At 41.9% G+C, this 23154-nt stretch overlaps 1 protein-coding gene across 5 annotated transcripts in view; it reads left to right on the top strand.

The window, feature by feature from the left end:
- ATL2 (atlastin GTPase 2) overlaps positions 1 to 23154 on the top strand; it is a 38495-nt gene that overhangs the window by 12788 nt on the left and 2553 nt on the right. For 3 of the 5 annotated variants that reach the window (XM_055714826.1, XM_055714824.1, XM_027801768.2), the window contains exons 2-13: positions 3793 to 4076; positions 7640 to 7774; positions 9238 to 9342; positions 10465 to 10515; positions 12655 to 12711; positions 13697 to 13789; positions 14038 to 14176; positions 14998 to 15125; positions 17241 to 17297; positions 18513 to 18584; positions 21205 to 21636; positions 23140 to 23154. In XM_055714826.1, coding sequence (XP_055570801.1) covers positions 3793 to 4076; positions 7640 to 7774; positions 9238 to 9342; positions 10465 to 10515; positions 12655 to 12711; positions 13697 to 13789; positions 14038 to 14176; positions 14998 to 15125; positions 17241 to 17297; positions 18513 to 18584; positions 21205 to 21636; positions 23140 to 23154 — 1568 coding nt within the window. Of the gene's footprint in view, positions 1 to 1579; positions 1603 to 3792; positions 4077 to 7639; positions 7775 to 9237; positions 9343 to 10464; positions 10516 to 12654; positions 12712 to 13696; positions 13790 to 14037; positions 14177 to 14997; positions 15126 to 17240; positions 17298 to 18512; positions 18585 to 21204; positions 21637 to 23139 lie in introns of those variants that run through there. The other 2 variants (XM_027801770.2, XM_055714827.1) reach the window with 2 other exon arrangements.

Genomic DNA, 23154 nt, shown 5'->3' with positions numbered 1-23154 from the left:
GGGTGTGGGGGGGCAAGTAAGGAGTAGGGCTTCACGTTCTGAATTTCATTAACTCCTGGCCTGACTTAACGTTGCTATCAGTATGCTTATTTTATGAACTACTTACTATGATGCTTCTGCAGCTTTTGCAGTAAACTGGACTGTGAAGTGGAAGTTCTTGTCCTGACCATTGTTTTGAGAGACTACTCTGGAAGTAGTTCTTGGAAGTGGGATGTGATCCCTCTGCCTAGGATGCTGAAGCCTTCTAGAAAGGCTTCCAAAGTACTCTAGTGCTGCCTGAGATGGTGACTAGCCAGAGTAACAGGGTAAGCAGCCAGAAGGTCATATTAAAGACCAAAAAGGTTGTGGCATCTACCTAGGAGGGTGTGATAGGTTAACAAATGCTGATTATGCTGCTGGGACAAGCAGTAGCACTTGTTCTACAGTTAACGCGCTCAACTTGTGCAATGTCCATCCTGGTAATTGCTAACTAGTTCAAAATCTCTTGAAGGGAAGGGTGTTCTCTGTAATTTGAGCATGAAGTTGTCAAACCAGCTCTTCTGGATGAATCAAGTTTCCTTCACAGCTGTCAACACTGTAGTTCTCTATGGTATAAAGTGCTTGATTCATGGCAATGATGGCCTTTTCTGTAGGTAGTTTGAGAGCTTTCAGATACATGAGGCTGGCTAGTTTAAAAAAAAAAACCACAACCAAAACCTAACAAACCAACCTGACCCAAAATAAAATAAAAAAAACCCCAACACTCAACTTGATGCTCTGGACTTGACCTTCCAATTTCTGCTGGTAGGTGAAATCTGACAGGAATTGAATAGGGTCTGAGATGAATCTTCTCATGTCCCATCTGAGCTAAGTGAGCTCCCAGGGTTCAGAACACTGTTAAGACATTGTGAGCTTTTAATGGACATACTGTGTGTAAGCTCTTGATAGTACTATCTCCTTATGATATGAAGAATCTGCTTGTTTGGAAATAACTAATGATAAAATACCACCGTACTTGTTTGTTTGGAAAACTTCTTGGCTTGAATAGGCTTTGGGTGGCTATGCTCTGCACTGGCAGAAGGATGTTGCTACAGCTGGTGCTTTGAGGTCTGCTAAGGTTCTGGTGACTTCCAGGTAGGAAAGGATGGTTAATGTCAGGCTCAAAGTGAATGAAGAGAAGTTGCAGATGTTGCTTCAGACTATTTTACATTCTACCTTAGTTTACAAAACTTGCACCTTACTGCAGCTGAAGTGAAGTATGCAATTAAATAAAAGAATATAAGGCTGTTGTAAGTAATCAAGTTAAATTTGTTGCCTGGAGAATATGTAGAAGCAGACTGATACATTATGTGAATATCTGTTTGCTAAAACACAGGTGTCTCTTCTTGGAGCTATCTAATCTTAATGCTTTTATCAATAGAATTATTCCCTTTATGTTTCTAGGATATGAAGCTGAAGGCTTTCTTTCTGACTGTCAAAATCTTCATACGTCACCATGGCTATCCTCCCAAGTTCTCTGCCTTACAAAGGATGCTACTGATACGGGGCAAAACCTGTTTTGTAAACTCTTTCAAAAAAGGGAGCTTGTTTAATTTCTGGGATTACAAAAGCTTTAGGCTAAAGGTGAGAGTTTTTTTTCTGAAGTGGTGACCAATATTGTGTCAATGTAGTTTTTACAGTTTGGTGTCCTGTTGACAGTATTCTCTTTTTAAAGTTATTCCTTCCAGTTGTCAGGCCTGGTGGTGCAATTGAATTTTTTGGCCTGCTTGCTCAACCAGTTTGAGTTAGGGCAGGGGTCCTCAAACTTTTTAACCAGGGGCCGGCACGTGGATGAAGTGGCAGGGACTCATCTGTGGCTGCTTGGTTCCCACCCCCCCAACCCCAGGCAGGGGTGGTGGTGTCTGTAAATACCAGGGTCCGGATTGAGGACCCTGGGGGCTGTATCTGGCCCGTGGGCTGTAGTTTGAGGACCCCTGAGTTAGGGTGATGGTAGACACTGTCTTGCACACCCCCTTGGATAACATTGGGGTTTGTTCTCGATGCTTAGGATTTAAGCATTCAAGCTTACTTCCCATTCAAACTGAGTACTACACTAGCTTAATATATTCAAACCAATTTTTTTTAAGATTCAGTGCCACTGGTCTTTGAGGAAGCACAGGTTTGATGCTTGGAAATGGAAACATCCTCTCTGATTTGCAGTGAAGTGAAATGGTGTCAGAAACAGCTGAAGAGATAGCTGCTGGAAAAACTTCAGGGTCACCACGTTACCAATTTTTTTTTTCAAGTTCACGGTAATAACTCAAATGTCTCATTACATCCACAAAACAGCACATTGGAGTACTGTTCGTAAGTCTTTTGCTGAGGATGGTATCTAGGATGCAAAGTCTGGCAGGAATGACTTGGCAGATCCTGTGGGTATTGGCAGGGTCTCTGCCATGAATGAATTAAACAGTGTTGTGTTCCATGGTGCCCCATGACACATCCTGCAAGAGAACCTGCTTCCCCAGGAAGCATGGGGGCCACGTAACATGCCTGCATGCCATGCATCAAGTAACTGGAGACTTTGTTAAAGCAAAGCTTGGAAATGCAAGCATGACTAGCGCTTCAATGTACTTGAAATCTTACGGTGATGTTCCCAGATACGTAACGGCTAGGCAGGTACCTCAATCGGGTTTGTGCACGTGGGGTTCTGATAAAATATGGCAAAATGTAAATCTGGAGTTGGAGGCAGTTCTGTAACCACAAAAGCACTTCCAGGTGCTTCATAGGAGTAGTTGGATCAGGCCAGTGGTAGAGTTCGTTTCTGCTGTGTGACCTCAGTGTTGTGTTACTTGAACAACAGAGGGCTTAAACTGTATGGGTTGGTTTGTTTGGTTTTCTTTTAGGCCTCTAACCCAGTAACTCCTGAGTTCTGGAATTTGGAAAAATACAGCACAATAGTACCGATATGGTATGTCTGAAGGGCTGTGTTACCTTAATTTATTATTCATTAGTAGCTTAAATCTCATCTGAGTTACAGTTCTTTCAGCTACTGGTTGAACCTGAAAAGGTATTGATTCTTAAATAGTTTCTAAAATACTCTCTTAACAACAGTAAGTACTAACTCTTTTTGAAAATTTTCCTTAATAATGTGTCATAGGAAAAGCATGAAGCCAGAAACTACTTCAATGTTTTTTGTTTTTCTTATCCCAGAAGTGTTAGGCCTTGCCCATGCTCAGGAGCTTATCATCTTGCAAGCAGTGTATAGGCACTCTGAAGTCTGTGCTGTATTGAAAAATGGAACAGGTGTAACATGTTGGAATTAAAAAGAAATTTAGTCATCTGCTGATGTATGTGATCTTGGGGTTACATACTAGATCGGTGATCTTGCTTGTATGTGTTGACAAGCAAAACTGACAGAAAACATTGGGGGGTTTCTCCCCCCTTACAGTAGTATAGGAAGGTGATGATCTAAAAGCGGCCTTCTTTGATCCTCTTTGGAGCTTATTTTAAACCAATAAATTTTTTCCAGATAAAAAGCCCTTGCTTTTTGGTGGAAGTTATACTCAAGAAGCCTTTTAAAGGAGTTTTGATGCTGAAAACCAGTGCTCTTTTGTGATTTCTTGAAGCCTTGAGAGTGAAGATCTGAAATGTAGACTATATGCAGAGCTGATGGACAGGGAACTGCTGTTGATCTCATTGTCTGCACATGTGCATTCCTTAGAATGTCACTCTTGTTGCAGGGAATGAAAGCTCAGCTCAAGGCTTCACTTCAAAGAAATGTCTAGTGCCCTAAGCTGACTTACTAATGTATTGTAACCCCTCACTTTGCAGGTAAGCATTATGAGGAAGAGGAGGAGGAGGATGCTCTACCTGACTCAGATGCCCTGCCAGACTCTGACGACGATGAGGTGGATTTGGATAAGCCACGCCCCATACAGATTGTTCTTGCTCATGAAGATGACCATAACTTTGAATTAGATGAAGAAGCATTGGAAAAAATCTTGCTTCAGGAACACATCAAAGATCTTAACATAGTAGTTGTGTCTGTAGCAGGAGCTTTCCGCAAAGGAAAATCTTTTCTGCTGGACTTCATGCTTAGATACATGTATAACAGGGTGAGTAATTTGGATTTTCCCTGCAGGAGAAAAGTATTTTAGTAATTCACCTTTGTGTTTGTTGACTTGAGCGCAAATACAGCAGGTCAATTTTTTTCCTACTTCTTTGGGCACGGGCAAGCCAGCTGCTCTTGTTTCTACTCTGTGAAGAACTGTATTTAAGTGACAGGTTTTCAATATAAATTTTCCTGCAGTTGAGGGAACTTCTTGGTGTCCCAGTGTAAGTGGGCCTGAGAAGAACTTGAATGAGGGATCATGGTAGTCTTCTAGTTGAGGCTTTCGGGAAGGATTCATCCAAGTGGTGGCTTGGAGGAATCTTGCTTTGACTTAATCTCCTGAAATGGTATTGTAGCACTAACTTATCCATTGTTGCAGACAGAAGAGTCTCATTAGATAGCTATTGTAGGACTAAATCTGCTTAAATCTGAGGTATGGCAAAAGGGAGAAAGTTTGCTGCTTGGAATGTGTCTCTGAATGTAATTCAAGAAGAATTTAAATCCTTTTAAGTCATTGGTTAATGAATGCCTCATCCAAAATTTAATTTGTTCTTTTAGTTTGTAGCTTTTGGCTGGTATTGTCTTGTGTCTACTATACTTCGAACTCTTGGCTGATGCAGAGAAGGTGGAGTAGGGCCTCCTGTGAGCATATGCATCTGCCTGGCACAGATTGTGGTGTGTTTCTTGTAATCTGCATAGTGAATATTGACAACTCAGTATTTTGTTGCTTTTTTGAAGCTCTTAAAAAAAAAAACAGCTAAACAAACACCCCCCCAAACTAGAACTGATTCTTTTTTCAGTCACTATTCTTTGGAGTTGGAATTCATGGTAGCAGAAACTAACCATGACTACATCTGTTTTACCTTTGTGCTAGCTGTCTTGAGGAGAAATCAAGATGAACTCTGCAGTTACGAGAAAGATGGGGATATTGCAAAGAAGCTGCTGGTAGCTGGCAGATGAAGACTTATTTTTTCTCTCTCCCCCAGTAGTGCCTGCTGTTGAATTCTTTGTACTGACTTGCCTAGAGCTCCGTAAGAAAGACACTGAGGTTATGGTAGGAGGAATACAAAGTAGCAAGCTGATGCTCCCAACTTCTTCAGACTCTTAATCTAGGGAGGAATAAATGTTTCATTGATACAGCTGTTCAGTGGGTGATCTTCTTTCTGTGTGTGTATATATAAATGTTCTCAAGTGTCCTGTTTACATTAAAAAAAACACCCACAAACCAAACAAAACAAACCCCAAAATAAAACAAAAAAATACCCCCAAACTCCCAAGAAGTGTAGCAATCTGAGCTAGATGACGGCTGGGTAGGGGTAGTGCTTGTTCCTTCCAAAAATAGAAGGGGTGGGCTTTAAGCAAATACTCTTTCAGATTGTGAAATAAAACAAGAGTTCATAAAGTAAAATGGATTGAAACATTGTTTCAGCCTTGTGTAATATCATACCTCTGTTCCCTTTATTGTGCAATCACTTTTTTCAGTTTTCTATAGGTGTCCTTCAAAATACCTTTTGTTCTTTTCACTTAAACTGAAGAGGAAGGTGAACTTGGCCATCTACTGTAACAACTGTCTCTTACCAAAAAGCAGAGAGGTCTTGCTCTCTATGTGCTGTTTCTGGCCAGGCATTTGCATTCTGAAGCTGTAAAGCTTGCAGGCCCTTAGCTGATCCAACTCAATGGTGCATCGGAAGACGCTGCACTTTGCTGAATTGTTTTACTGCCAGCTCAATGATGTAAACTGGCTTAGGGAAAAAGTTTAACAAGCATTAGAGCTGCTGCAAACTGATTGATGGGAGTTGGGGATGAGAAGAAAAGTGCAATGCCTCCTATTCTGAACACTGCTGAATTGTGTGAAGTCAAATAGTATCCTCTATGCTTATGCAGATTTCAGTACAGGAGGGGAGGCCTTGGTATAGTTTTAGAGTACTCTTTAGCCTGATCGCTCCATCTTCAGTCGGGCTTAATTACAAGTCTTTATTTTCTGTGAACTAAATACTGGATCCTGCACAAAATACTAAAGGATCTGCATTCAGTCTATAAACTAATCAAACAATTTTGGGATATCCTCCCTTATGGATATTAATGTGTGTGATGGAAGACTTGCTGAGATACTTCAGAATCCCATTTTCTTCTCTTAACCAAGAGCTGGAGGTCATGGGAAGTTACCATTCTAAAAATACCACCTGTACCAGCTGAAGTCACAGGTAGGATTTTGGCATGGCTGAGATTGGTTACTGACTTCAAGGAGGAAGTGTCTCACTTTAAGCACTGATACTTAGTGTTATGGTTGCTTGTTTGAAATGGAACAGAATAATCTGCCACAAAATGCAGCAGTTGTGTACTTGGCAAACTGCTGCAAGGATCCTGTGATCTTGTTGCAGCTTAAGTCTTATTAAGAGTTGGGTGCAGCAACACCAGTAAATTTAGATTTCAAAGTTGTTGCTTTTTTTTTCTTCAGGCATATGACCTCCTTAGCTTGTATTAATCTGCAAGGTGCACTGTGTACTAACGGTACTATGCAAATAAAACTGTATTGGTCCTTGGTGTGGAATATATTGAGAGAAGCGAACTTTTAGGTGACCAATATAAAATTGTAGTGCACTTTCTAGCTTGATTTCATGTAGGAACAAAGTAATCTTTTTCATCCTCCCAACTGTTCTCTATCTTTCAGGCCAACTTAATGGATGGAGACTGTTGAAATATTGAGTGTTAATTAAGGAAAGACAAAGATAACAAGCTAGGAGTGTATCAAACTGATGCAAAGGTCAATTAGAGAGAGACTTAAGTGCATAATCCACAAGTTGAAGTGGCTTCAGCTGAAGTTGTGATTGTTAAGTCACCGAAGTCTTCTGTGACATGAATCACATATGAAATCAAATGTGGTCATATCTAGTGCTCATTGAGGGACTTGTCAAAAGATCTGTGTAGTTTTGGTCTGAATTATTACCAGTAAGGATAATTTCTGGATCAAACTGGGAAAAAGTATTCTTGTATAAACTTATGGAGTATATTGTTGAATAATGTAACAGATCCTTTTGAAAAAGTGAAAAGCCACAGTCCATTGACTGTGAAATGCAATTCAGCATTGCAAAACTGTATCGTGGCATGTACTGAAGCCCAAAGCAGGCCTGGGGTTTTGATGTCTAGAGTAGTAAGTGGATGCATAAGGATCTTCTGGGATAAAAAAAATCTCTGGAGGAAAGCTGTTCAGGTTTTGCGTAGTCTCTGTAGTACAGGTGTATGTGCGTGACGAAATGAAACAAATGCACACCCACAGAAACCCCAAACAGCTTACCTGTAAAGAGCTGTGGTTCTCTTCACTTGGATATCCTGTGTTCATTTTCTGATTTTATTTTTTTTTTTCTGTCTGCTCATCTCATTTACTTATGTCATGTCTGATGCAAGTAGCAAGGCCGAATGACAGTAGAGTAGCATTGTGGTTTAGTATTTTCTGTAGTAGCCTGTTGGGTCCGAGAGAACAATGTGGATGTTTGCTAAAACATAGCATGTTAAAAAAAAAAAAAAATCATCCTTGGTTTTAAATAAGTTTCTTCTCTTGTTTTCTAGACTTCTCCTTGCTGGATAGGTGGAAACACTGAGCCATTGACTGGGTTTACATGGAGGGGTGGATGTGAACGGGAAACCACTGGCATTCAGATTTGGAGTGAAGTGTTTGTAATTGATAAACCCAATGGGACAAAGGTAAGTGCTTGACCTTAAATAGGTGTACATAAGGGGTTTTGCATCTGTGTAGCTATCTTTAATGCCACGGGTTTCATGGAGGCAGTTCAAACACCACTTGCTTTCCTTTGCATTCAGTAGCTCCATAACATATTTGGAAACCTCATATCAGTGCAAGCGTGAACTTTCCTGCTGGGTTGTAAGATTCGGTCTCCAACAATAGTCCCATTCTGAGAGTACTTTGTTTTGGCAAAGTCTGTTCTGTCCAGGCTAATGGGTGGGTTATCCTGTGGATGTTGTAAAACTGTAATGGCTATAAATACCATATATAGACACTGTGATAAGAACAGCTCCGTAGCAAACACTGTCTTTTGAGAGGTGAGAATGTGTTTTAGCTTGTAGCTGTATTTTAGTGAAATGGAATGCATGGCTATAAGTACTGAAAATAGCTTCAATGTCAGGAAGCTGGTTCTTCCATGTAGTTTAACAGGTAGTCTGTAAAAAAGGACTAAGTCTAATAGTGGGATAAAAGACACTAACTCTATTCTAGTCAAAGCTGATTCATCTTTTTTAACTCTAAGTCAGTTTAACTACAAAGTTTGGTTGTAGGTGTTTATCTTCATGTTGAAACAAAATGTTAATGTTTGTTAATAAATATTTGCTCCATAGTACTGGTGGCGTATCTTGAACTGTTCATGTTCTCCTGAACCATGAGCTCTTGGTTGTTTAGCTTTCATACCCTTCACGTCTGCAAAGGAAACATCTGATGGCCAATTAATAAGGGATGCTGATCTTAAACAGGTAGTGGTTTAGGGGCATGCAGGAAGTTTTATCAAATTTCATAGCTAACCAAACAGTTGTCTGACTTGACTTTTTTTTTTTTAAGTTGCAAGGATCTGTTTGTGCTCTGTGGACAAATAACTCCTCCTTGCTTATCAGTCATCCCTAACTGAAAGGGAAGGGAATTGTAGTAGATCCTAAAAAAGGGAATTGGACAGATTAGCTTTCATCATTAAGACCATTTCATTCCTTGTCATTCCAGCAGGCAGGCAGACAGTATCAATTATCTTGTTTCCTTCTGAAAATTATTATTTTGAGATATATTTTTTTTTAAAGTAACCATTTCACTCTTGGCACTGGTGAACTATGCTGGGTTGTCAGCTGAGCTGAAATTCTTACAGAAGAGGTGTCTGTTACTCTGCACTGTGTGCCACTGGACTGAGGAACAAAATTTCTGTGGGAGAGGATAACTCGTGTAGCAAGGCCAGGGACTTCAGGGTGATGTTGTGGCCCCCTAGTTGTTGCTCTACTCAGCTGTAGGTATGCATAGCATGTGCACTGGGAGCTGACTGAGGTTTAGTAAGTAGGTGTAGGAGCAGAGACTTGTTCTACTTGAAATAGAATTTATCCTGATGGCCTGGAGTTTGAAAGTGTTAACCATTTGGTTCATTATTGAATTATTGCTACTTTTTAAAACTTTCTAGGTTGCTGTACTACTCATGGATACCCAAGGTGCCTTTGATAGCCAATCCACTATCAAAGACTGTGCAACGGTTTTTGCTCTCAGCACCATGACAAGCTCTGTCCAGGTGAGAATACCTGTACTGGCAGGAACCCTCTGTCATGCACACCTAACATGCAAAGAATATGTCTCTAGCCACACTTTGAAAGTTCACCTGCATATCTTCCTCCAACTAATTTAAACTTCTGTACTTAATGTCTTATTTTCAGTGTAGTATACTACATAAGTTTCTCTGTGGAATCAAGGTTATTCGAGGCCAAGCTGAATTCAACTGCTGACTGGACTGAGAAATAGAAAAAAAAGCAAACAAACCCCAAACCCAAAAAAGATGTCAAAGTAGCAACTGCTTCTGTACAGATGTGTTATGGAATCTTTTTTTAAGACTTCAGATACAGTTTGGGATGGAATTACACTGTGATCAGCTAAACTTAGAATTGGTGCTATTGTTAAACTTCTGACAATTCTCTGACCAGGCCAAAACTATTTTTGAGCTTGTGCCTTAAATGTGCCAAAAGTGAGCAGGTTTTTGAGGGATGGCAAGTGACCTTCTTCAGACATACTTTCATGTTGTAGTAACAGGAGTATGTAGAGTACTACTTCTGCCATGTAGGATTGTTTTTGGTGGATGGGTTGTTTGTTTTGTTCGTGTGGTTAGGCTAAGTTGTGGGTTATTGATGCATCTTTGAGTGTACTGCTCTTCAGTATTTATGCTGTTGAAACAGTCATGAGCTCCCTGGATAAAATCAGATTTCTCTGGGAAGATCTGAAAGCAAAAAAAGCTGGTGAACTAACTACCTAGTTGTTTCTGTGTTGGAGGTGCAGCTGCTGGCTCACTGAATCCTAGAGCACTTGGACTTGCAGATGGCAAAACAGACATGCCCTTCTCCTGTCTCACACCTGTGTGGTCATTTGAATCGTTCAGCAGTCTTCTCTGATTCCTTTTGGCTTGCTTCATTGGAGGGAAGCTGTTCTGAGAAGGATTAGGGTAGTCAGCAGTGGTTTTGTCCCTTGCACTTTATATAAGGAAGCGACTTCCTTATACACCTTATAACATCTTTCTAGTTGCTGACTTTCAGGTAGTTAGACTTTTCTAGAGGGGGTAAAAATACTCAAGATACCTAAAACAGACTATGTGAATGTAAGGTGATGGTTTCATGTTACTCAGTAATTCTTTTGCTGTCTCTTGCAGGTATATAACTTGTCCCAGAATATTCAGGAAGATGACCTTCAACATTTGCAAGTAAGAATATACTGAATTTATTTTAAGCTGCTTCTGAACTGATAGTCTTGACTTTGTTTTTGAAGTTACTACTATTTTAACTGTGATTTGGGAGCTGCCTGCTACGTCATATAAATCACTGAAGCTGACCTGATGCTAAAACTAGTGCTGCCTATAAGAACGTTATTTGCCTCAACTTCTTGATGCTGTGTTGCTTCTGCTGTGCCAGTGCAGAGGTAAAATAACACAGGCTTCTAATTTGGCTAAATCTTATCTTTCTGAAGTCTGTTCTCTATATGGTAAGTCCTGAAATTCCTCTTAAGTATGAGAAAGCAAAATGATTTATGGAAGTGCTTAAAGAGAAAGTTCTAGCTTCTCTCCATTTTCCCTAAAATAGTGGATGCTATTTTATGACCAGTTTCTAAAGCAATGTGGGAGCTTGGATCAGGGCAGAAAGAGTATCTTCTGCCCAGAAGCCTTCTCTAGTTTTTCAACTGAGAAACTTCTAGAGACTTTTATGTATGCTCAGAAACAAAAGCAGGAAAGAGTTTTCCAGTCTCGACTATGTAGTTTTCATGGAACATTCTCTATGGAACATTGTAGTCAAAGGCTACTGAACTCTGGCTTCATGTGAATGGTGCAAGAACCTTATCTCCTTAACCTAAAACCTGTAGCTTTAAAGGCTAGCTTGTGTATTAACAAATGCCTGCCTGTGCTCAGGCCATGACCTTGTCACAGCTTAAAACTGTTTTACATGTCTTCTGATTGAAAGGACTTCTGTCTCGGTCAGTGCTGCAAAAGACTGGCTGCCAGTACTGGAAGTAGAAGAGCACTAACTAAACATAGTCTTGTGATGCTGTTCTCAGTTAACAGAGTTGTATCACTGGACCAACACCCCTTCCCCCCCCCACAACCAAGCACTGCAAACAAAAAAAGCCATAGCTAATTATTTGAAAGCCACGATTTCCTCATGACTTTGGTCTTTTGAGAGCCTCAGTGCAATCTGAATAGAGCAATCCTGTTCTGTTATACAGGAGGGTGAGATGGGGGAAGGAAGGGGAGAGAAGGATGATGGACATACACAGTGGGCAGGGGGACAACCATGCATTTAAAGTTGGAGCAAGGAATTGTGGGCTGAAGGAAGGATATTCTGAACTTCTGTTACAACAGGAGTTTCTGTTATTCTGAAATATTGTTAGTCTCTGGCTACCTTTTCTGTGTAGCAGGGAAGTGAATGGGGTGGGGAGTTAGGACCAAAGGAGTCAGTCTCATGTGGGTACTTGGCCACTTCGGGGCTTCTTTTGCTGAGGGTCACAAGGGACTGGAAGTTAATTTGTGTTAAATTAGTCTTTTAAGTTCTCAGATGCTCTTGTGATCAACACAGGGCAAACCGTCCTTTTAGCTATGAAGTTCATCTGAAATATTCCAGGAGTTAGTTTTAATGCGGAACAGCTGCCTGGTACTAGAGGATCCTGGTGTGTGCTTCCATCATCTTGACCTCCAAGATCTGTAATAACCTGACAGTGTTGACTTCTGCTGGAACACCCAGCACAGTCCATGTCTTGTGTTCTTGTGGGTTGTCTGGCCCATTCAGTCCAGTGAAGAATGCTGCTGCTGGTATTAAAGATGGTGAAAGCAATGAGAGGAAGACAGCTGACGCTTGCCTTTATACTGGAAGGAAGGAACAATTATCAGTTAAGGTCACGGGCTGAAGTAGAGATGTGGGAAGCTGCTGAACTTGGCTTGTATTTCAGTGTCTGATAGATTGGCGCTAGCCAAGTTCCTTGAGGTTTCCAGGAATAAATCCTTTGTGGGAAGTAAGGGGCAAATTTTACATAGGCATAGCTTCTTAGCCTAGGAAGCGAGTGTTGGAATCTGGCTTGCTGAGAGATGCAGCCAGCTTTCCTTTGCCAATAGCCCACAGGCTACCCACTTAGAGCTTTGGTGTGTTGACAGTTACGGAATGGTGCTATGAAACTAGTGGAGTTGTCTCCTACCTGAATTTTACTGAGGATTGCTGTACTTGTTCTTGAGGTGTACTGGCCATTCTCAACCCATAATAAGATTTAAGATCAAGTGCTTTATTTTCTAGTGACATAATAGAATTTTTTGCAGCAATGTGTTTTATATGCGACACCCTTATGCTTTTCTTTCTATCAGTTGTTTACAGAATATGGACGACTAGCTATGGAAGAAATTTACCAAAAGCCGTTTCAGGTAACTGTGTATGTTAAATGGATCTTAAGCAATTGAATGTGTAGAAAATGAGCTCAGGGTAATTTATGAAGAGAAATTAGGCAGACTGAAGCTAGCCTGTTCTTTGCAAGACTGATTTTTTTTCCTTCCCTGTCACCACATTTCTTGGCAAAAACACAATGGAAAAATGCTGAAGAGGGTCACATTTTGGGCAAGTATGGCTTTGTGCCAGAGTTACGTGGCATAAAAGGAATGAAGGTGTCGAGTGATGTGGAGATGTTTTGTGCTGCCTTCTTACTCGTTACTCTTTGAGGTATAGTTGGTCTTTTCTGGTGGTACATGGTTCCGAGTAAAGGTGCTGTAGCCTCTAAGAAATAGCATTGAGGAGGCCCATGCTGCATTTCATGTACTTGAAGCATTACTGGCTTCAGTGGTAAAAGTCTCAAAAGGCTAGCATCTCCTGACTGTTTGCTAGGCCAGAGAAGGGTTTGAGGCTTCGTCTGTTTAGTGAAGACAAAAGACTGAGATCTCTCTTTTATCCTGAAGTATCCCCCGTAACCTATAAGGGTAGTAGTCTGCTCCTAACTCTGTACTGTAACTGTAACTCACTACTAACTGCTGTTGGTGAATTTTAAGACTCTTGAGTCCCCAGTGTTCTTGTGATTGGCCCAGGCAAGATGCATTCTTTGTAAAGCAGCTCATCTGATATAAGAGTAATGTCAAGGTTTCTTTTCAGCTGATGGTAGAGGGGACAGCGTAATCCCTGTGGGATAGTAAAAGGCAAAGCCATGGAACAGGGAACTGTCTTTTTGAGACACTTGGGTACTTCCCTTCAGATAAGGAGCGAGTTGCATTTGTATGTTTGGTGTGCGGTTTTGGTGGTTTGGGGTTTTTTCGTTATTTTAAACAAGCAGACACTTGTACCACAAAACTACAGGGCTGCTTCATAATGCTTGACTTTAGGAATGGTGCAAGCTGTTCCCTACCAATGTTCTTCCTGTTACAGACACTAATGTTCTTAATCAGAGATTGGAGTTATCCTTATGAACATGCATATGGCTTGGAAGGAGGAAAAAAGTTCCTAGAGAAAAGATTGCAGGTAGGTTATCTCCAGTAGTCCTTGTGTGGTCTTCGAACTTAACTTACTGTCAAGATAATGAATGATGCATGTTGAGCTATTCTTTGTGCTAATAGAATACACCTGCGACGAAGGGTTCTAGGGTTTGGAACTTGACATTTTTAGGTTCAGGAACGAAAGCTTAAACACTACTTTTAAGCTGATATTTAATCTTAACTGCAGTACTGCAAAACTCCTGGCAGTTCTTACAACCTTTTTTTGTTCTTTAGGTAAAGCAAAACCAACATGAAGAGCTACAGAATGTACGGAAGCATATTCACTCCTGTTTCAGTAATCTTGGCTGTTTCCTGTTGCCACACCCTGGTCTTAAAGTTGCAACAAATCCAAATTTTGATGGGAGGTTGAATGGTAGGAAGCTTTCCATTGTGTGTTTCCTGATTCAGATCAATGAGTTTATTTTCTTTTATAATGGAAGTTAAACACTGATATGGTTGCCTATTGAAGCGCGTGATTAGAAAAATGTAGGGCTAAAAGGTGAAACTACAGAATCTAGAAATGTGCATTGTGTGCTCTTTTTGGCAGGTTGATGGTGGAGGAGTTAAGCAAGCAGAGGGGGTAGATATCTTTCTGTCTAGCTGTTGATTGTAATCTGATAACTTGAGACATAGTTAAAGGTCATTAAATAAGGATTCCAGAGGGAAGAATTCACAAAATGAAAGACTTTCTGAGATTTGAGAGGTTTTTTTCTCTGAGAACTTGCTAAACCAAAGGTCAAAGCTAGAATGACTTTAAAATAAAAGCTGTAGAGTTCTGCTACTGCAGAATGAGAGGCAGTGAGGATTCTTCCAATTGCTGCTTGTCCCGCAATGGAAAGGATGTATCAGACTGGCAAAGGCTAAAAATGTGGATTTGTGGTAGTGGGATGCAAGCCACCTCTGTGCTGAGGGCACAGACCTATGAGATTATCGTGTAAGATGTTGATGTAATTGGGGAAATGCACTTCAAATATTACAAGGGCTATGGAACTTTGTTCTCTCAGTCTGAAGTTAAAATTAAAGAGTACCTAGAACTCACTAAAGCTGTAGTTAAACCTTTAAACATCTTAAAAATTCAGTTAAGATTTGTAATACTATGGATTTTGAAAGATCATGTGTTATCAGTGTAGGAAATGTAAGATTGGAAAGAAAACTAACCACACTTTCTTTCTTTCTGAAATCGAATTTTACTAGATATAGATGAAGATTTTAAGAAGGAACTGCGGAATTTGGTACCATTACTGCTTGCCCCTGAAAACCTGGTAGAAAAAGAGATTAGTGGATCCAAGGTGACCTGTAGAGATCTTGTAGAATACTTCAAGGTAAGCAAACTCATACTAATTATTTCTGTTAATGGCTTAAAAGAAAGTATTCTAATTTTAGGGCATGCTGTTCCCAGAGAAGATAAGATAACTAGGCTGACGCTCACTGATCAGCTTACTTTTCATTTCATTACTCTTGACTTTCTAGAACTGGCACGCAACTTCCTAACAGTATAGCCCTTAGCAAACTACTATCAGTAGAACTGCGCTGTGGGGTGGGTTTTTTGGGGGGGTGGGGTGTGTGTGATTGTGTGGGGGTTTTGTTGGTTTATTTTTGGTTTGTTTTTTTTTTTTTTTGAAGAGGGTCTCATGTAGATTGTACAGATAGAAAACTAGCTCTTAAACTGCTCGGTATGTAGGAGAAATTTCAGGTATTCCCCTCTAGATTTTTAATGTGCAGGGAAGATGCTTTCTGAACACTTGCATGTGCAGCACTACTGTGTGCTCTGAAATATTTGTGTATGATACTTGCAGCTGTTAAACTCTTGAGCTGTTTTGGTATCATGGTGACACCAGCAGAAATGTGATAACATAATCCCTACATCACCAGGAATTGGTCTGGTGTGTGTAACCTTTTTTTTTTTTTTTTTAATTGGAATGACTTAGCTGGCTTGGTAGGAGAAACTGGCACTCATTACTAAAGACATTGACTTTGCATTACTACTTTTGAGCGTTATGTTAAAGGTGTAATATAGTTGGGCTGATCTGAAGAAGCTATGCAAGGGAGGAAACTGAGACCAGAACTCTTCAACACTTGTAAAATGAAGTAACTTTCTATAAAGGAAGTTGCGGCTGTTCTGACAAGCATAAAATCAATACTCTGTAGCTTGTGTGTTCAGTCTCTGTATTTGCATGGCTGCATGCTGCTATTTGTTCCACTTTCTTCTCTGGTAGGACCTGATCCTATGCAGTGTAGGGAGCGTGCATTCAGCAGCAGTTTAGACAGGACTGCACCCCAAAAACTGAGTGTAAAACCTCCTCTATCGAAAAGCTGCTGGATTCGTATCCAGTCTGGGAGCAGTCCTGCAGGGTGCTGGGTAGCACCGTGGTTACATAACTAAAGAGGACCGCTCCCTGGGGATTGTGCATCTAAAGCTGAGATCATGAAGTCGGAGTTGGAAACTGGAGGGCTTTTACTTGGAGGAAATAGCTACAGAAGCAAGGAGGGTGTCGAGGGAACAGAGCCCTGTATAACTATACGTTTTTGTAGGTTGTCCTACAACCTAGAGCATTGTGTATGTAGGGACCCTGATAACCTTGTTCCTTCCTCCTTTACAGCGGAAAACCCTCAAGGCAGAGGCCTGTAGACAAGCAGGGATGGGGGAGCAGTAGTAGCACAAAGAGGAGTAACTGCCCAGCCCCTGAGGCGTGAGAGTGGCTTTCTTGGTCAAACTTGCACAGCTTGTCCGAAGTGCCAGAATGGCGGCGGCTGCCTGCCGTGCCCCCTGCACTAACCCGTCCCAAAGGGCTGCACCACAGGCCGTCTTGTGGGCTGGAGAAGTTATGAAGGACGTGTTCTCTTCCAGCCTTCTGAAACCCTGGTGGGAGAAAAGGTGCCTGAGGGTTGGTGGGGTGGGGCACAGAGGGATAGGTTGCCTGCTTGGCTTTCGCAGTTCAGCTCTGTCTGCATTAGTGCTTTGATCTCCTTTTTTTTTTTTTTTCTCCCGTACTTCAAGGGAGCAAGATGCATTGGGGAAATGTAAGTACTGGTTCTTCCAGCGCTGGGGTCTGTTTGGACAGACCTCTTGCCAGAAAGGGTGTGTGAGATAGTCATCTTCACTTTCCTGTTTTGGGTGCAGATTCCCTGTCTAGCAAAGGCTTTCTTATGTATTTGAGGGAGCAGAAACATACTGTCAAGCCTGTCACTTCTTGAGATAGTGGCCGTGTTTTCTCAAGGTGCTCTGCTATCCTGCTAGGCCCCAGCCTCAAATGCACAGGGAAGTAAGGGATTAAAGCACTAGGAATAACTGAGAACGCCAGACTTGTGTGAAGAAATTTTGTGTTATTACAAAGAAATAATCTACAAACTCGTTTTTTATATCGTTCCTCTTTTCTCCTTCTCCTCATTCCTAAACACTTGGGAAAAAGAAACCTTTTATTTTTTCTCCCATTTAGGCCTATATTAAAATCTATCAAGGAGAGGAGCTACCTCATCCGAAATCTATGCTGCAGGTATTTTAATTTTCTTTCAAATAATCTGATTTTGCATACTTCATGAGTGCAACTGAAGATCACGACTGGTGTGGGTCTGAAGCTCCCACACACAGAGCTGTAGTTCTTGAAGGAGCTGCGTACCTTCAGAGAGCTATCTGAACTGTCGCCTGGGTATATGCTTGTGCCTTCCCTCAGTTCTAGCTACCAAATGCAGCCAGGGGTATATCTGGTTGGCTGGGATTATTTTAGTTGCTTCAGTTTCTAAGCATGTGTTTCCTGTAACTTGTTATTTTTTCAGCATCTTTCAGACTGTATTCAGAGGGCTTTTAGCATCAGATGCAGAAGATAAAATGGAGAAGACTTACAGTAATGCAACTATTGCCACTGCCTTGCGATGCTGGGCTTCTCTGTGGGTTTGCTAGATTGGATAACTGCATTGAGACTTCTTTTCTGGGTTGATCCAAAGAGGATGTAATCAGCTTTAAAGCTATCTGAACACAAACTGATTATATAAAGCTGTGTGTTGAACTTTTGAATTGTTTGGGATGAAGTGGGGCTTTAGGGTCAGTTTAAACCATTTTGTGTTTGTAAGACTGGGTTTTTTTAAGCTTCCTGTGTCACTTCATTAAGACATGACTGTTCTGAGTGTTTTATTTGGGGGAGTTCAGAAAACTCACCACAATGAAATGAAGGCTGCTACTGCTTCCTCTATGTAGCATGCCATAAAGGTGGCTCGGAGAACAGAGGCTGACATCTTGCAGTATTAGCTAGAATAACTGTCCCTGACCCAATGCAGGTTGAAAATAGTCTTATTATTCTTACAAATCTTTATCTTAAATTCTGACACCAGAACTGCACATGTATAATACAGAAATAATACAAGCTTGCCTTTTTCCTCACAGGTAGTGGTGTATCAGGATTAACATTTAATAGTTTAGTGATCCTTATTTGCTTATTAACAGTAGAGCATTCAGAAGAGATGGCTCACGATTAAAAGCCTGCGCAGGCAAACAGGGAGTTTGTATGCAGCTGTACTAGAGAGCTGAAGAAAACATCCTCCTAGTCAGTAATGTGTTTTTATGTATGTTGCTAACCTTCACTTGTTTCTTCTGGGGGGGTTGGGTTCCTGGCCATCCTAAGCTTTGGAGGTTGTGGGGGTGCTGGGCAGTGCAACTACATGTGTGTAACTGGCTGGTAATGCTGTGATGGTACATGGTGCTCAATGTTTTCTAGGCAACAGCGGAGGCAAACAATCTTGCTGCTGTGGCAGGAGCAAAAGACTTGTACAGTAAAGGCATGGAGCAGGTATGATGACACAACATTTTCTAACTGCCTATGTGCAAATACAGGCCTTCGCTTTTAATGTTGTACTTGGTGTTGGTTGTGAGCCTGTTAACAGAGAAGAGTAGCTTAGGGCTAGTACTCATGTGTTTTCTGCACTCAGGTTAGATGTCCAATGCAGTAAAACCAGGATTCTTTGAGAGCGAAACTTCTGGGGCGGTATGGGAATGGATGTCTTTGTAAGATACCACCTGTTAGTTCCCCCTGCTGCTCTTGACAGACATCTTAAAATGCTGTGACATGAAACGGGCAAACAGGTGAGGAGACATTTGCTGGGAAGGGTCAGGCAAGGGTAGAGTTCTAGAATTCTAGTCTCATACTTCTGAACTGCAGTTGGTTGTTCGCTGTAAAATGGAAGGATTACAATTATTCTAAGGTTTTTAAAAACGCCTTTGAATTACAAGAATTTTCTTGGCTCTGATACTTGTTTCTTCTCTTGAAGATAGTGACTTACACCACTCAAAGCTGAATGGATGTGCTTCATAATTCAGTGTAGTGTTATGCAAGGTTTCAATACAGAAATTCTGAAAACAATTCCATGTCTTGTAAAGCTTAACAGGACTATGCTTATTGTGAAACTCCACAACCAGAAAAGACCAATATGTTTGTAGCATGTCATCACACCTATCTCCCCATTAATTAGGCTAGTTCTGGTCTTAATTGCTGAAGTAGCTTTCCATTTTGAAATTAGAGTAAGACCTAATGCTAACGGCAGACTAGCCAGTTCCAGTTGTCATCAGGCTGTTTTGGGAATGCTGTGCTGGTGTAGAGGGACTCCTTCATTTGTTTCCATTCTGGAAAATCTCTTGAAATAGCGAATGGGTGGTTTTATTATAAATGCCAAGTCTGCCTTCCTGCCTTGACTCTTCAATGGCTGTTGAGATACTGTAGTTGTAAGGTTTCTTGCTTGGGGTAGGGAATAAACAAGAACAGATGTTCTCTTAAACAGACTTTGTTTCCATAGTACTGTATATTTTTATGTCACTGTAGAGATACACACAAGTGTCTTGAATTGGTTTTTATCCAGATGTCTCAGATTATTTTCTTAATGTGACACAGCTCTGAAACTTCTATTTTTGGGAACAGAAGTGGGAACTCTTTGGATTTGAGACTGGGTTATGTAAAGATAGTTCTTGCCATAGCTTTTGTGTTCTCCTCATGAACCAAAGCCCTCCTTTGCTGAGTGTGCATAACCCAAAATACTGTCCCCCTAAATGACCTTAAATGTAAGGAACAACAGGTGCAGTCACACAGAGTATGAGAAAACAGTGGCAGTTATTTGTGTGGTGGTCTTAATGATTCAGCAGCTCCTAGTGTTTAACACTGTCCGGGCAATGTGAAAAGACCATTTTGGGGGATGAGACTAGTAGTAATTTTCCAGGGAGTTTTGCCAGCTGTGGAAAAATACAGAAAAAGCAGAAAGGTGCTTGTTAAACTTGAGCAAGGGGCAGAGCGGGAGTGTCGGCATCTTGACAGTGAGGTTTGCCTTGAAGCTAGGCGGTGAAGCTGCGTATCTTGTCAGGCAGAAAGGGGATGCTGTACTCAGAGAAGGTGGTCTTTTGTGTCCTGCTGAAGGGATAGCAGCAGGAGAAAGTTAAAAGTTGTCGTTGCACTCAGGACATGGGATGGCAAAAGCTGTGCTAAGACTACCCTAAGGTAGGAGAGGGAATGCTGCTCTTTGACGTCATATGGAAAGAGTCTACAGTTTTTAGACATAGCCTCAGTGTGAGGGTCTGGAAGAGGTGGAGCTATGGTGCCACACGTATGTTTCTGATGGCCTAGGTAATTTCTAATCTTAGTCCTCAAGAGGTCAGAAGTCAGTCTTACAGAACAGGAGTCCTTGGAGTCTGATCATTTTCATACTCATGCTGACTGAGGGAGAGGGAGGGTGGTGGTCTGCGCATCATGGGTATCCATTTGGGTCCACGGCCTTGTCCCTTCACCAGAAGCGTACCCTCACAAGTTGATCAGAATCAAGCCTAGCGGGGACAGTCTAGGGAAGAGTAGGCTAAAGGTGTCAGCAACTAGTTCTTGTTAGTTTGTATCACCTGGTAAGCTTCATGGAGCCTGCTAGTGGCAGCAATAAACAGGAATAAACTTGTTAAGTGGGCAAAGTCTACCTTCTGTGTCCAAGTTCTGCACTGACCCTCTTACTGACATGGGTGACCAGGAGTAACAAACTGAGGGGAGGGCTTGTGGCCTTCAGAGCTCTCCTTGACTTGCCTCAAGCCAAGTTTCCTCTGCCTCGTGGTGTTCCTTTATTTCACCTTTTCATAACAGGAGCATACATGTGGCTGACAACCTGTACTTTCAACTGCTCCCCTTGGGCAAGCCCAGAAGGACAGGACGAGTCACATGGTGTAGCTTTGTGTGTGATTAGACAGATACAGCTGTTGCTGTGCCGTGATGTGAAGTACCTTTAGCTGCTTCATTTGAGACAGGACTCTCCAGCTTACGGAGCCAAGAAAGCTGCAGGAGGTAGTCTGCTGCTGGCTTGAGAGGGGGGCAGCGAGGAGCAGGTCTGCTTTCTGTACAGCAAAAGATGCTCAGGGTGCGATGACCTCCTCTCTGATTGCTCTGACAGGTTTGTGGGGGAGATAAGCCTTACATTGCCCCATCGGACCTTGAGCGGAAGCACCAGGATTTCAGAGAGTCGGCTGTCAGGCAGTTCCGCTCGGTGAAGAAGATGGGAGGGGAGGAGTTCTGTCGGCGCTACCAGGAACAGCTTGAAGTGGAAATTGACGAGATCTATGCAAACTTTGTGAAGCACAACGATGGCAAAAACATCTTTTATGCTGCTCGTACCCCTGCCACTCTATTTGCAGTCATGTTTGCCATGTATATAACCTCAGGACTGACTGGGTTCCTTGGTATGAACTCCATAGCTACCCTGTGTAATCTCGTGCTGGGGATGGCTCTTATATCATTTTGTACTTGGGCATACGTTAAGTACTCTGGGGAATTCAGAGAAGTTGGAACAGCCATTGATCAGATCGCTGAAGCTATATGGGAACAGGTTGGTATCCATTTTTAATGCAAAATCTTCCTTTCTTGAGCAGACATAGCAACCAGTTTCTGTTCAGGGCTGTGAGTGACTGGTCTAGACCTAATGGGGAACGCTAGTGTTGCCAGGGGGGAAACTGGCTCAGAAGCATGACTGCTCTCTTCAGGAAGAGATGCTGCACACAAAGAATGTTAAACAAGCTTAGGATATTATCAAGAAAGTGTTACTTAAAGGCCTTACCTAGGGGATTCGGTGGTAAAGAGCGGAAGGACTCAAAACATTTGGTTACTTTTTCAGAGCAAGGAGTTCTGCTTTTAAAGGTATGTTTAAAGTGATAAACTTGCCCTGTGGATATGGTGGATAAAATATCTCGGGGTGGTGCAAGAAATGGGAAAGGTGAACACTGCTACCCTCCCTCACCTCACCTGATGATGTGACACTGGAGGGCTAATTAGACCTCAGAGAGAACTGGCTGGTGACTTGCAGCAACCCGATTGGCTTGCAACAACAGCTACAAGAGGATGCACAGCAGGTTTCTTCCTTCAAGACTTGTGTTGTCAGTGACGGCTTCAGTTGCTGCAACTGCTCTTGCAATAAATACTTGACAGACAGACAAATTCCTGAAAGAAAAGACAACACGAGTGTAAGAGTACCAAAGCTGGGGGAGAAAGCCTTCTGTACAGAGATTTTGCTGCCTGAATCCAGCTGACACAGCTGTGCCGGTAAAGCCCCTGTAGAGAATTCCTGAGCAACTCTTACAAGTTGTGTCGGAGCATTCCGAGTAGCTATGTCCAGTGCCAGCAGGAGGGAAACACTTTGGTACTGCTGTTACTAGAAATAAAGGGCTCGCTGACCTTACCTGGGGTGACAGTAAATAAATCCCGCAAGGCACGAGCAGACAAGTAACTGGAGCCTTCTATACAGAGGCTCTTCTACACCTGAAAAATGACTCTGTTCAAGCCTCACTATAGGTGAGTATAGTGGTACTCTAGACCCAAGTGACCAAGTAAGGTTGTGAGTCACACTGGAGTGGAAAAAGTGGATTTCTAATAATAATGAAATGAGCATCAGGGTACTAAATTTTGAGTTACACCTGTAGCTAGTGATTAAAATCGAGGCTTTCCTGTACCACCGTAGCTTCTTGTTTTGGAGCTTGGGGCTGAAGAGCACAGCAAAAAGTGGAAGGTGTCAGCTCTGTGTTTGGTTAGCGCTCACTGAGGGTGGCTGCTGGCATAGGATACCCAGAGCACGTGTAAGGCTTCATCTGACTGACTGTGTCCTTCCTTGGAGGCGGCAGCACTCGGCTTATGCTGGCAGGAGCTTGCCTTTTGTGGGCCGGAGGAAGGTGCTCTGCAAAAGAACTTGCTGGTGGGGATGTTACAGTTGCACATCAGCAATAATAATGCAAAGCACCTACAGGTCCTTGTCTGAGTCGCTCTCATTATATACTGTGTCCTTGATATTGGGGTTTTTTTTTTCCTGAATCTCTGTCTGTCTTTTCCCTCCATGCTTCAGAGGAATCCCAGGAAG

The sequence above is a fragment of the Falco cherrug genome, chromosome 6 (genome assembly GCF_023634085.1).
Source record: "Falco cherrug isolate bFalChe1 chromosome 6, bFalChe1.pri, whole genome shotgun sequence".
Lineage (NCBI taxonomy): Eukaryota > Metazoa > Chordata > Aves > Falconiformes > Falconidae > Falco > Falco cherrug.
This window is presented reverse-complemented; position numbering and strand designations above follow the sequence as displayed.